General features: G+C 36.8%; 1 protein-coding gene and 1 long non-coding RNA gene across 7 annotated transcripts; both read right to left on the minus strand.

Moving 5' to 3' along the window:
• Positions 1–1,039: 1,039 nt before the first annotated feature.
• Positions 1,040–9,544, minus strand: LOC137239758 (uncharacterized). 6 transcript variants are annotated; one of them, XM_067765386.1, is made up of 6 exons: positions 9,385–9,542; positions 7,456–7,567; positions 4,277–5,155; positions 3,966–4,178; positions 3,756–3,908; positions 1,040–3,693 (listed from the first exon to the last, which is right to left on the minus strand). In XM_067765386.1, exons 3-4 carry the CDS (start codon positions 5,135–5,137, stop codon positions 4,125–4,127), a joined length of 915 nt encoding a protein of 304 aa, XP_067621487.1. In that variant the 5' UTR covers positions 5,138–5,155; positions 7,456–7,567; positions 9,385–9,542; the 3' UTR covers positions 1,040–3,693; positions 3,756–3,908; positions 3,966–4,124. The 6 variants fall into 6 exon arrangements, with proteins under 6 accessions (XP_067621487.1, XP_067621488.1, XP_067621485.1 ...); XM_067765387.1 differs by lacking the exon at positions 9,385–9,542 and adding an exon at positions 7,690–8,271; XM_067765384.1 differs by having other exon boundaries at positions 4,277–7,567; positions 9,385–9,544.
• A 511-nt stretch (positions 9,545–10,055) lies between these two features.
• On the minus strand, positions 10,056–14,550 carry LOC137239761 (uncharacterized). The gene is made up of 3 exons (XR_010949470.1): positions 14,117–14,550; positions 13,814–14,044; positions 10,056–10,562 (listed from the first exon to the last, which is right to left on the minus strand). It is a non-coding gene; the product is annotated as an uncharacterized lncRNA (long non-coding RNA).
• Between the last annotated feature and the right edge of the window lie 349 nt (positions 14,551–14,899).

The raw sequence follows: 14,899 nt of genomic DNA on the forward strand, positions 1-14,899 counted from the left end.
CAATTATCCGGATTGTCGAGGTTCTGACGAGGTTGGTCCAAATATCCGAAAAAATGGAAGTTCTTGACAATACTTAGTGGGCGCGTGATGGCAGCAACAAAATGAAAAATGCAAGACTTTATAGTATGTCACATTAGAGCTTTATTTGTTCCAAATTGTTGCAATGCATGTAGCTTTTTCTTTATTTTTAAGCTGATTTGCAAACAGGGTTTGTTTTACCCAAAAACTTAAACTATTTAAAAATTCACAATTTAAAGCTGCCGCCCAGTCAAAAGTAAAAAGGCAATCAATCATTATAATAATAGCTATCATCCGGTGGCAAAATCCTGAGCCAGATAAATAATTTGCATGTAAATGCAACAACGATTTGAGCCAGATAAATCCAGATAGAAGTCTGGTTCAATTTGTGAGCCAGATAATTTGTTAATTACTTCTTTTTAGGTTGGCAACGCGGCCTTTAATATACCTACTTTTTCAAAAATAGATGTCGCTGCTTAGCCTTTCGCCGTATGAGTTAAATGAAAAACAGCGGCGACATCTGCCTATCACATTTCACGTGTGCGAAAATTTCACGACATCTGCTTCTCAATGATCCAGGGCATTCCCGTGAGAATTGAGCTTGAGCCGGAGCTATAAAACTCACTGAAACACGGCAAATGTATCTGCATTTTTGCGTGTAGGGTCGCATCCCAGCAAAAATGTGCCCGTAAATTGACTAGGAAAATGACTAACAGCTGTGTCGATGGAACACGTAAATCGCTAAGTAGCATTTGTACAGAGCAGCAGTAACATTTGTGACCAGTCCATTCCGTCGTACCTATTTATGTGATTGTCCATACTGCTCACACATATACGGTTTTAGGTTATCGAAAAGTAAACAAACTATAGTGCTGTACTGTTCTTACATTCACGTTCTGGCAATCATTTTTTGAGTTATATACCTGTAACTTTACGAGTATTTTTACGTTAATATGACCGTCTTTTTACTAGTGTTATGACCGTTTTTTTACTTGGATTATACTGCTATATAAATAAAATATTTCTTTAATTCAAATCTATTAACATTTCTTTTATTAAACATTTTTACAATATATTACATTATTTATAATAGTTGTAAATTATTAACTATAAGTCTTAAGGAATAGTTTTTCAGTCTTGTTGGTGACCCATAAATACAAATTTTATTGTATGCGATTGTATGCAAACAAAGTTAAGGGAAACTTAAATAAATTAATTAATGATATAGAAAACAAAAGAAAAGAACTAACAGAACTATTTGTTGCAGTAAACCATCAAATCGTGAGTAGGCAATTCACAATTTGGGTAAGTTGACTTGTAATTCGCCAATTTTAATGCTATAACTTTTTTATTTTAGTTCAGAAAGCTGCAATTGAAGTTCGAAAGTTACAATTGAAGTTCAAAAATTTCAGTTCAAGTTCAGAAAATTAAATTCAAGCTCAGAATTTCAATTTGTAGTTCAGAAAATTAAAATTGAAGTTCAGAATTTCTGTTTGTAGTTCAGAAAATTATAATTGAACTTAAATTGTTATTTTCTGAACTTCAGTTGTAATTTGCTGAACTGCAGTTGAAATTCCTGAGCTTCAATTATAATTTACTGAACTTCTATTGAAAATTGTGAACTTCAATTGTAATTATTTGAACTTCAATTGAAATTTCCGAGCTTTCAGAACTTCAATTGCAACTTTCAAATTTTTTTTACATAAAATGAACAATTTAACATTTTTTTGACAGTTAAATTGGTGAATTGCCTACCAGTGGTTTGAAACCACTTACATTCGTATCGGCGCTTCTCTATATCATTAATATAACAATATCTTTTTAATAATTCAATTAATACACAAATATAAAATTTTTCCCTTTACATTTTAGAACTGTGTACAAAAATATGTAATTTTACATATCACAACCTAAACCAAAAAGTATTTCAACTCATAATCAGAGAAGATTTGTGTTGAATGTTGATTTATACCACGAAAATAACAAAATTGGTAACAAAACCAGGCTAAACGATAACGTTAACTACCAAAAAAAAGTTATTTCACGATGCTTTCATGGATCGATTTACACTTAAATACCGATCTGAAATTTTTTTAAGTTTTCATATTTTTTAGTTTAAAATGCGATATATGCATTCTGTGGCATAATTTTAGATTGAATGTACTTCATGCAATTTTCTTTCTTCGTGATTTTGCAATAATAAACGTAGGTACTCATAGTAATTTTTTGTTTTGAATTATGTGATTACAATATTTATAAGGACTATTTAGTTGATGGTATTGGTACTGTCAGTTAAATTCATCAGCAATTATTTATATTCAAAATATTTTTTTGTTATACATCTATTTTATAAATTTTGGTTAAAAATTATTGACAAATTCGTTGCAATTAGATTGCTTTAAAAATCTTTGCAAACTTTGTGCGATTGTTGAATATTCAGGCAGGTTCTGAAATTCGAGTATTATTTTAATTAGAGCATAAAAAGCTTAGTAACGTAGGAAAAAACTTAGAATTATTTCAGTTAAGTTCATCACAAATATTTATAGTCAAAATACTTTTTTCTTATACATTGCATTTAAATTGCTTTAAAAAGCTTCGCAAACTTTGTGCGATTGTTGAATATTATTTTAATTAGAGCATAAAAAGTTTAGTAACGTAGGAAAAAACTTAGAATTATTTCAGTTAAATTCATCACAAATATTTATAGTCAAAATACTTTTTTCTTATACATTGCATTTAAATTGCTTTAAAAAGCTTCGCAAACTTTGTGCGATTGTTGAATATTATTTTAATTAGAGCATAAAAAGCTTAGTAACGTAGGAAAAAACTTAGAATTATTTCAGTTAAGTTCATCACAAATATTTATAGTCAAAATACTTTTTTCTTATACATTGCATTTAAATTGCTTTAAAAAGCTTCGCAAACTTTGTGCGATTGTTGAATATTATTTTAATTAGAGCATAAAAAGCTTAGTAACGTAGGAAAAAACTTAGAATTATTTCAGTTAAGTTCATCACAAATATTTATAGTCAAAATACTTTTTTCTTATACATTGCATTTAAATTGCTTTAAAAAGCTTCGCAAACTTTGTGCGATTGTTGAATATTATTTTAATTAGAGCATAAAAAGCTTAGTAACGTAGGAAAAAACTTAGAATTATTTCAGTTAAGTTCATCACAAATATTTATAGTCAAAATACTTTTTTCTTATACATTGCAATTAAATTGCTTTAAAATTCTTCGCAAACTTTGTGCGATTGTTGAATTTTATTTTAATTAGAGCATAAAAAGCTTAGTAACGTAGGAAAAAACTTAGAATTATTTCAGTTAAGTTCATCACAAATATTTATAGTCAAAATACTTTTTTCTTATACATTGCAATTAAATTGCTTTAAGAATCTTCGCAAACTTTGTGCGATTGTTGAATATTATTTTAATAAGAGCATAAAAAGCTTAGAATAGGAACGTAGGAAAAAAAGAATTATTAGGTTCTTATATAATTTTTAATCAAGATTATTTCAGTGTGTCTTGTTCGTTTGTTGTAGGTAGGTTTATGCTGTTTCAGAGCTGGATTTATGGGTCAGATACCGCCTTTGTTTATGCCGATTGTGGCTCAGCGTTAAACACCGTCTCATGCTGTCTTCGAAGTCGATCCTGCCTTGCAGTTTGAAAACGTCTAAATTAATAGGAATGGACAATGTTAGTAATAACATTTTAAAGCTATTTAAATTACACTACCAAAAAGTACGCTGTTCACTAGTTTCAGTTTAGATAAAGATCGTTTGCCCTGTACTCCGTCCCAGTTAAAATTGAAAAGAACGTCAGAGAAAAGTTTTCTCATTACTCCAATAATGTCTAATGATGCACCTTTCAGCATAAAGATAATGATTTCTAAATGAAAACCACCAATTTAAGTTATGAAACACAATTAAAAATATTCAAAAATACCATTGATTCTTGATAATCATCTGAGTCCAACTTTTTCTCAATGTCATAAACTGAATCCAGCGATGTTAGTGGCATAACGATAGAGAGCTCGGTGTGAGTATCATTTTCCGTTTCTCCGCTGATACGGCATACTATTTTGTGCGTTTTCTTAATCAGAACTTATGAGTCACGCATGACCTTATAGATAGCCATGACTTCTGCCAATTCTGGAAGCTGAAATGATAGCATAAATAATAATTAAAGAGAATCAAGGTATTGCGGCTACAATTGCTAGGGTTTCACAAATAACAGTTCAATATTTCACTACGCACCTTTTCTTCAATCTTAGTCAATCTAAATTCCAGGTCGATATGCTTCTGTAATATTGTTTGTAGTATTGCCATTATATTTTCGTTTGTTGTAGGGAATGTTCCTTCGTTGGTTAAGGAAGTAGCCGCATTATTCAAAACGGTACTCGTTGTATTTAAGGAAGAGTGAAAGGACGCGCTGTGTTGTGCTACATCGATGAAATCGGCGTTTGCTGAATCGGAATTGGAGGGAAGTAAATCAATCAATTTGTTGTGTGTTTGGTTGGTACTAGAGCTGGACGAATTATTGAAATTGTTGTTTATAGCTTTTGAGCTAGATGGAAACGGTTCGCTGTGTAGTGCTACATCGACCAAATGCGCATTTGTTGCATTGAAGCCCTTTGACAAGTAAAACTTTCGGAATTTTGGCGTATATGGTTCGCTGGTTGTGGCGCTAGACGGATGACGGAGATTGGCGTTCTTTGCATATAATTTAGATGGAAACGGTTCGCTGTGTTGTGCTACATCCACGACATGGGGGTTTGTTGCAATATAATTCGAAGCAAATTCATCGACCAAATTGGCATTTACTTTGCCCTTCACCAGCTTTACCTTTTTAATTCTTAGTTGGTTGGCTGTAGAGCCAGACGAACTATGCAAATTGGCGTTATTTGCATACAATTGAGATGGAAACGGTTCGCTGTGTTGTGCTACATCCACGAAATAGGGGTCCGTTGCATTGGGAGCGGAGGGAAGTACATCTACCATACCCTTGAATGTTTGGTTGGTAGTAGAGCTGGAAATATTTAAAAAGGCGTTGCTTTTCCTATTCGAAGTAGAGGTATACATATCTATGTCTTCTTCAAATATGTCCTGGCTCGCCATTCTTTCTGATCATATGTTCTCCATGAAAAAAAAGAAATACAATTACGAGTAGCATTTATAGTAATTTGTTTGAAAATATATGAGGAGGTCCTCACTGTAGGGTTATTATTTTTATTTAACTTTGTTTTAAGTTACTTTGAACTTTGTAATTTTTGAATTTTTACATCAAGAAGATATTATGTATGTGACTATTCATATTAATAAAAAATAATAAAGCATACTACACTCGCCAAAACGTAACATTTCATTCATATGTGAATTCGAGTAAATTGATAAAGTTAATTTTACCATTGATGCCTTAGGAAAGCTTCTTACGAATATAATATATATATATATTTTCCAAAATAAACATTTTGGAAATGTTACGTTTTGGTGTGGACCTCCGCATGTCATCAAATTGGAGCAAGCGATAATATAAGAATATTAGTTAGAAAATTTGTGAAAAAGGTTATGAAGTAAGGGTATGAGAAGATATTTATTTTCAAAAGGAATACAAAAATACTTATGTTCAATATTTTCCCAGGAAATTTCAAGTCTCATTTCATCCAACCTACTTCCAACCAATATACCAAGGGCTGAAAGTGACTCAAGTGGTGCTTCGTAATAATTCTCGACTTTAAGAAATGCGTTCGCTACTACCACGTCCTTTCCCGATTCGTTTATTGTTTCTATTATTTTTATTGGACCTGTCCCCTTACTAAAGAAATATGAATCCTTCTCTTTTTTTGGATCAATAATAAGAGAACCATATTTTGATGTTTTTTTATTTCTAGGCATTTTCTCTCCTGAAGGCGAAAATAAAGTTGCTGCAAAATTTGATTGGGCTTTTTTATCAACTTTTTGAGGAATTGCATAAAATTTTCAAATTTGTATGCAGAGAATTGATCCAAAGTCCCATTATCTCTGGCACACGCAGGCAAATGCAACAAACAGTGGATGTTAAAGCTAATTAAATCGTCACCGTAAATTCCACCAAAGAGGTTGACAAACTCGTCTAACATTTCTTGTACAACATTGGTTTCGGTTTCGCAAAATGTTCCACAAGAAAGGATTCGTATGCTGGCATGTAAAAGAAGGAAATGATAATACAAATTATCATCAACGCAACCTTTTAAAACAAATATCCCAGAATGAAGTAAAAACTGTCTGTACTCTGTTGATTTCCAGTTTTTATTTTCTTCTAAATTTCTGCAAACTCTTCCGAATTCTGAAGGGACGTAGGAAGATATATAGTCAAACCTTGTATTCATTTCAGCAATGTTTCCCTTGTTAACCAATTGCTGAAGCAGTTTTTTTGTCACGCCTAGATCAACAAGATGCATTGGATCTAGGGGGAATTGGGATACCATACGAAAGTTTGCTGCCTCAAGCACACTTTGTTGTTGTAAGTTATGGTGTTCCTTGTCAAGTCTGTTCTTAAAGGATAAGTCGGTTCGCAACTCACATATCTGTTTTGAGAATGACAATCTTGTTCCTATACGTTCTCCCACCTGGCAACACTTAGGACAACTGTGTTTTCCGCTATGTCCTTGTACTCCAGAAATAAAAGCTCGTGCGGGTGAATCGCATATAAATAGATGAACATCAAACCGTTTCAAATCGGGGAATGAGCCTACTTTCAAGCCATTTATCCTTAATAGACTAACTTCCTCCGCGAAGTCTTTCAAAAAACCGTTTGCGTTTGTTGGTTTTTGTTTTCCTGAAAAACACGCAATAAAAAAAGGACGCTCAATTGCATTACCGACAATTGATCCTAGAATCGGCCATAGCACTCTCTTCGAACTTTCAAATGGTTTGAGACCATCAATTCCCACATCTATTAATACTTGTGTAGCGTTTTTTAGACTAGGAAACAACCTTGACTCGAAGTAGGACTGAATGCCATAGTATGCAAACTCACCACCGAGAATATTCTGTACTTCCACACTATTTTTGGGTGTTTCAAGAATTGTCTGTGCCGACAGCGGCAGATTTTTCACCCCAATAATTAATAAGGTCCGAACGAGATCATTTAATGCTTCTTGGGTAATATTATGTCGCATGGCCCATGACTTTATATAATACAATTTTTCTGCAGTCGAAAGTTCAGAAGGGAAGCTGTCGAACGTATTCTCAGCATCTGTTGCACATTCAGAAGATTCCTGACGGCAGAAAGAGCTTTCGGAGGTGGTGTCCCACACATCTGTCGCAACTGCATTAAAATCAGCATCTGCCCGAGCAAATTTTGAAATATTGGCGTATTCGGCTACACTGCGCTTAAATTCTTGATTTTCCTGACTGCAAAGGTTATAAAACGTTCTTCTCTTCATATTTCTTACCTGATATAGGACACGTTCAGAAACACAAAAATAGCGCGGACCCAAACACGCGAGCGTAAAAATTCTGCTTCCACTGCTGATATACTTAACCTTTTCCAAAGTATATGCTTGCCTAAATATTGAATAAAAAAATGTAAATGTTAGCCAAATCACTGTGTAGGGGCGACCCTGCTTAGAAAAACTTTTGAAATTGAAAAAACTTGTTTCTAAATTTTTGATTTTTTCAGACTCAACTTTATGGACTTGAATAAATTATAAACCATGTCCCTCAAACAATCGTGCCTCCCTTCAACCGTGAATTATCTAACTCTACACTGGATACAATCCAAAAATATTGCGAGGTGTCAAAGACGCGTTATGAACCCAGGACCACGAATCCGAAAGCGGAAATTAAATAATTAGTTTCTGTCAAAAGATATTTCCAAACCCGAAAAATGGCCCTGGGGAATTCCGAAACCGGGGGTGGGATCCAAAGTAATTTTGCACAGAACACCTTTCCTGGGTGGGTCCAACACCGGTTTAGAGACCAAAACTATATCTGCGCAAAACACTTTTACCCACCTTTTCTTGTGGGTTCAACAAAATCATCAAAATTACAACAACCACATGAAAATTTTCTAATTTGTGATCCTGGGCCCAAAGCACGTCTTTTGACACCCCTCCCAATAATTTTGCACGAGTTTTAGCAGTTGTGAGCTAAAGTAAAGAATTACCCTATGATTTAAACAAATTATATATTTGAAACAATGGAAACAACTGAAAATGTTACACGAATACCACTCTTATGATTTGCCCAAGTGAATCTGATTCTCAGGCTCCAAATAGTATTTTTTTAATATACTTGTGCATTATTTTTTTTTACAATGTAGCTATTGGTTACTGTTAATTATACTTACCAACGAAGGCTTTTAACTCATAGTCAACGCCACAAGATTTACCCGTATCGCCAAGCGCGGGTTGTAGTGACAAAGAAACTGGACAATAAGGAGGAACTTCAAACGTTCAGTTTGTTGTGGCGGATATATTTGCTCATGCGCTAAATACAAGTCTTTACGAAATGTCAGGCCAAGCACGTCCAAATCCTACGTCCATATCTGAAAGCGGCAAGTACTTGTCCAAACACCTTGCGATCTTTTTTCGGGATCGATGAAAACTACCCCGTCGATAGGATCAACATGTGAAATGTGGTCGACGAAATCACGATGGGACTTTTTGGTGGTAAAGTTCCTTTAAACTTAATTCCTATTTTGAAATTCTTATAAATATTGCAATCACCACCTTGATTGACCCACCGGTACCTCCGTAACGGGGGGTGGAATCCATAGTATTTTTGCGCAAAACACCTTTCTGTGTTGGCGGCCTTCGGCCGCGCTTATAAATAATAACCCTGGGCTACGCCATGCCAAGTCCGGGTGTGTGGTATAACCGTGGCGGTAGCCCACAATGCACAATTTTTTTTGTGGGCACGAACACAACAACAACCACATGAAAATCACCAACTTCAACTGCAAATATCTCCGGACAGAGATAAAAATTTTTTTTTTTCCGCCTTCGGATTATTGTTCTCGAAATTAATACGCGTCTTCTGACACCTCTGTCGTTATTTTTGGTAGCGTATTAGAAGTCGAACCCTCAACTAGACTATTACCATAGGGAAAAATATTCACAACGACCACATTCATCAAAGCAGCGATAGTCACATTTTTCGCAATGTTCATTTATATACAAAAACAATTACCCCACCTGATGCTGAGCGCCTATTTTTTCTTGGCTTTCCAATAAACATGCATTAAAAGACAACATAAATTGAAACTTTTTCTCCACAACATCTTTTCCACAATCACAAAAGAAATTGCATGCACGAATTGAATTATTCACTGTACGCAAATGCTACCAAAAATGCAATAACCTACATTCATTAAAACTCACTTGATTTTGGTTCCTTTGTGGAAAATATAAATGCAAATACCGTAGCGCACACAACACTTAATTTAAATTTAGTTTTTATTATATCCGAAATTATTTGTTAATTAATTTTTTATTACTCTGCTGTTGCGTTTCAAGCTGAAAATAACAAATGGCGGATTCGCAGAAAATTTTTGTGACGTATTTGAGGGTACATAGCATGTAAGAAAATGCAAGCATATATGTATCGGGCATTTCAATTAGGCCATCTCATTCTGCCATACTAACAATTGTGGAGCAATATGGGATATTTTGTTGTTGGTCGCCATCTTTGGTCACTAGATTTTTGCTGGGATTATTCATGTTCCCTACAAGACAGGTACCCGTTACCTAATCGATTACTTAATCGTTACCAATAACTTTGTCACCAATTATCGTCTTAACGACTTTTACATTGCTGTCGTGAAAAAGGTAACGCATGCGTTCTCTCAAAATAGTGTACGTGTGACTCGCTTTCTCGCTCTTACCTATTGTGTTTTCGACATTCCTTCTCGCTCGATGTTATTTACATTTTTAAGTTACTTCATTAGGTATGTTTTCGTTATCGCTAACCAAAACATATGCAACAACAACAGCACGGGTAACTGGCCTATCGGTTACCCGTACCGGTTACCTTCTGTCAATTCGCTTTTTATATGAATGAAACGCGTCCCTTTTGTTTAAATAATATTTAATTATGAATAAATTATGTATACAATGGTTTTTACAAATAATTTCCTTAATTTTCTAGTAAACCTTACATATGTGCATATTTATATGTACAAACTACATATGTAAAGACATAAACTTATTCGTGATCGTGCCCTTTCTGAAACCATTTTGAGTTTCGAAGCTCACACTGATGGTGCTCACTTTTTCCTGTGCGGGTGGTGTTGTTAGTATCAGTTTGCATAGATATGAGTGTTGTAGATATAATACCGGAATATATGCAGCCCCATTTCGTACTATCAAAGTCGATTTCCAGGTGATGTTGAGCCTTTGAACTTGACCCTTTCCCATAATATACGTGGTAGGGCCTTATATGTGATACTAAAAAGGCCGAGGGACAGATGTCGCAGTTTTCTTGTAGTTTGAGCAAATGTACGTTCTTCTTACAGCCACAGCTTGAATATTGCCATGCCCACATCGTCAAATCGAATTACCTAGAATGAAAAAGAAACGAATATCAGTAAGGATAGATAAAAAGTTTTTAATATAACCGGAAGTGCTTAATAAATACAAGATACTCAAGGGGATTTCAGATAACCAGAATCAGGACCTGTAAAGTAAATTCAAGTGAACCTCCACCATGCCAAGGCATCTTCCGGTAGCGGGGGTACCCGAAGATTATAACAAGGGATAATTGATAGATGTTGGGGTAATAGATAGTAAATAAGGCGTGCTACAAAAACAAAAACGAATAAATGCAGATGCGAAGTTCTTTGAACGGATGTGCAAATTGAAACGGGCAAAGTACTGCTAAAACTGCTTTCCCCGAGTAACCCGGGAACGAATTGATATGACTACGTATATTCTTCTTTAGCAGCAGTGCCGAGCACCAGTTCTGTTTTGGACAGGAAAGTAAACGTTTGGTTGTCTGCAAGTTTATCATATGCCAGTACAGAACATACTCGTTTGCTGGATCTGAGCAGTACATCTAATTTTCCCAGATTTTCTGGGCTCAGCGAGGGTATCCTGCTGAATGGTGCATGTGAACCCTGCTGCCTTGCCTGGCCGCTCACCCAACAACACCAGGCACGACGGAACTTTCCTTGCGACACCCAAAGTGCACTCACGCGTCTCATGGCTCCAGCGGGTTCGTGGGCTTAGAGTATACCCGCGGTAGCTATGCCTGTCGTAAGAGGCGACTAAAATACCAAATTGATTCAAGGGGTTTTGTAGCGCAATCCATTCAATGGGTTGCCAGCGCAATATATAGCCTCTCCAACCCAATTGTCAACGTCAACAACCCGTGGCAAATCCTGTTTCTTTAACAGCCGAGGCTCTGGCGACATCATGTTCCTTATGGATCTACATTTGAAGGCGCTTAGTTAGCTGACATCGCTTACTTAACCGGTAGATTCTAAAGTAAAAACCAAAATACAAAATATAGGTTAGGTTGAAGTGGCCGCTTCATGAGGATCTCACATAGACTGAATGAGTCCGTAGTGTTACCAGAAGTTTGTTTTAACGACCAAGCTGAAAACCCTATCAAGAACCAGGACCTATGTTATAAAAAAACTCAGTCCTCTTGACAAATACTAGAAGCTTCCTAGGACTTAAGCCACTTGCTGATTCTAGATCTCCGGACCCTTATAGATCTCAGTACCTCTAAAAGCACATACGAGCAACTTTCAAGCGGAAGTATTCGCCATATGTTAGTGCGCTAAGCTGAACCTTCAGCGCTGATACTCCAATGAAACAATTGCCATACTCAGTCAGACAGTCAGGCCCCACTAAAAGCAATTGTGGATTTCGAAATAAAGTCAGCACTGGTCCTTGGGTGCACAACGTAGTACTGTTGCACTGGGTCCCAGGCCACAGGGGAGTACAGGGTAATGAGCAGGCGGACTCTAGTGTTTAGTTTGTTGCGTCCCTCCCACAAATTATCATCCTCCCAGCAGATCCATGCAGCGGGTCTGCGCCATACTCCCCTCCTCCGGGAAGGTATCGAACCCAATCCGTGTCCTCCTGACCCCGGCCATGAGAAATGGTTTTGCTGCGTTTGCCGGAAAAGAATCTTTTTAGGACGGTCATACTCTTGTCAGTGTGTCACGTGCAAGGGATGGTTGCATCGGACAGGTTGCTCTGGGCTTGATCCCAAAACCCGACGTCCTCGTAACTTTTACAAATCTTTTGTGGCTTCTTGTTGTTCACGCCCTCATTACATTATGAGAAAATACGGGACCTGAGAACACAGTCGTATGAAGCTGAAAAACACAAGCAGGTCCTGAGTGAACTCCACAAACAGGCGTCGGACCTCTATGCCAGGAATTGCCCGGTGAATCCTGTACTCAAAGAAAAAAACTAGCAGAGTAGGAACGCGCTGTCCCCAAGGAAACGGGAGTCACTCTAGCCCAACTTCGATCTGGATACTGTAACAGGTTAAACTCTTACCTATCCAGAATCAACCCCGACATACAAAACATATGTCCTGCTTATAATGAGTCCCCATTTGACACCAACCATCTCTTTAGCTGTATTGTGGAATCAACGCCTCTAACACTCCTCTCATTATGGTTCACCCCTGTTGAAACTTTCTGTTTCCTTGGACTCCCGTTAGAGGACATTGATGAGAATTTGTGATCTGTCGCACCTATTTGATGGGGCGAAGCACTGCTACAACAAGAGCAGGCGGACAACCCGGAAAGAGAGGCAGGAACTGCATGACCCATCGATCCCGATCCGTTCCTGTCAGTTGGCTCACAGGGGCATTTATTAGGAGAAGGGGGGGGGGGGGGGGGAGAGAGAGAAGAACACTGGAGCAATACGCCAGGTTTGAGACAATCTAAGTTACTGTTATGAAGTTATAGCACAAGTCGCTACAGGGCAATAATAGACCTATCGAAAGATAACCGAAGAATCCCATGAGCTATTCTTACAGGGCATTATAGACTGAGCAGCCGTATGCAGAAACAGGGCATACTATCGAATAACACATGCCGATTTTGTGATCGATCAGCAGACGGCGGACCATATCCTCCAAGAATACGAGGCAATCTCAAAACGTAGGGCTAAGTTTATGGGCTCACCATGGCCAGTGCATTCCCACATTTAATCCCTCAAGCCAAGAACTCTGCTAGGGTTCATCAAAGAAGTCGGCTACGATGAGGTGCTGTGAAGGAGATGTGCAAGTCACTGTGCAATCCTCAATAAATTATCTATCTACGTTCCGGTAACAAGCACCATTGAGGTACTAACACGACCATCTCCGGACCTATTGATATGACTACATTGAACCTTCTAGGGATTGAATATTAATAATGACCGCAATGCGAAAGTCTGCTAAAATTTACCATTCTCCATGGAATGCTACATATATAACTTCCCACGTTTTGAATCAGTAATGAAAAGAGCAAAATTTACTAAAATTTTAACTGGTTGTGGGTAAGGTGTTGATGTCCTCTCTTAACGCAATGTAATGGCAACGGCGACGCAGGGAAAATAATAAAAATCCTATAAATCTACTGATCATAATTAATTAATCCCTCCCTTTCTATGCAGTTGTATGCATACATACATATGGGTTTTGTTCTCCAAACGCTATTTAAAGAAATCAATTGGTATTTACATGAACTTCGAACTCTTTGGTATTTGCCTTCTTCAGTTGATTATCAAGAAAAGCATGACAAATTATCACTAACAAATTCATACATGTTGTTTATATATTTAATATGGTAGGCAATTTACTTACCATTTCTGGTGCGATGATCCTGGACAATCGGGCCTGACTAGACGAGATTTAATTTGCTTTAACATAGCGTGCTTAACGCCAACCATATCATGTTAGGGCACAATTTCGATTATGCAACCAATCAAAGAAATGTCGTGCTTGTAATACTGCTATGATAGCAGCAGCAGCTCCCGTTGGCGGCACATAAACAACAGTTGCATGCGGATCAGTTGCATTTTTTGCTTCGGCTACCTATTCAATTTTAATTCACATTACATTATCTACTATTGCAATGTTTAATCAATACAAATCAATATAAATTACCGAAGCAAATACTGGCAAACCAAGATGCGTAGTTCCACCCTTTTTTGGGAAAATATGTACATCCAACCAATTTTGTACCGTATTCCAAAGCATGTTGGTTGTGGAAAGTACCTTGTTTACCGGTAAATCCTTGGCAAATGACACGTGAATCTGCATTTAATTGTAGGTTTCTTGTTGTTTTGACATATCCTGAGCTGAATCGCACCCCGGCAGAGATGATATATATTAGAATAATATAACATTTTTTTATTATTTAAAAATACACATACGTATGAATGAAAAGCAGAGAGTAAACAAGTAAGGAAGGTTAAGTTCGGGTGTAACCGAACATTACATACTCAGTTGAGAGCTATGGTGACAACATAAGGGAAAATAACCATGTAGGAAAATGAACCGAGGGAAACCCTGGAATGTGTTTGTATGACATGTGTATCAAATGAAAGGCATTAAAGAGTATTTTATGAGGGAGTGGGCCATAGTTCTATAGGTGGACGCCATTTAGGGATATAGCCATAAAGGTGGATCAGGGTTGACTCTAGAATGCGTTTGTACGATATGGGTATCAAATGAAAGGTATTAATGAGTATTTTAAAAGGGCGTGGACCTAAGTTCTATAGATGGACGCCTTTTCGAGATATCGCCGTAAAGATGGACCAGGGGTGACTCTAGAATGTGTTTGTACGATATGGGTATCAAATGAAAGGTGTTAATGAGCATTTTAAAAGGGAGTAATCCTTAGTTCCATAGGTGGACGCCGTTTCGAGATATCGCCATAAAGGTGGA

Source organism: Eurosta solidaginis, chromosome 2, assembly GCF_040869045.1.
Source record: "Eurosta solidaginis isolate ZX-2024a chromosome 2, ASM4086904v1, whole genome shotgun sequence".
NCBI lineage: Eukaryota > Metazoa > Arthropoda > Insecta > Diptera > Tephritidae > Eurosta > Eurosta solidaginis.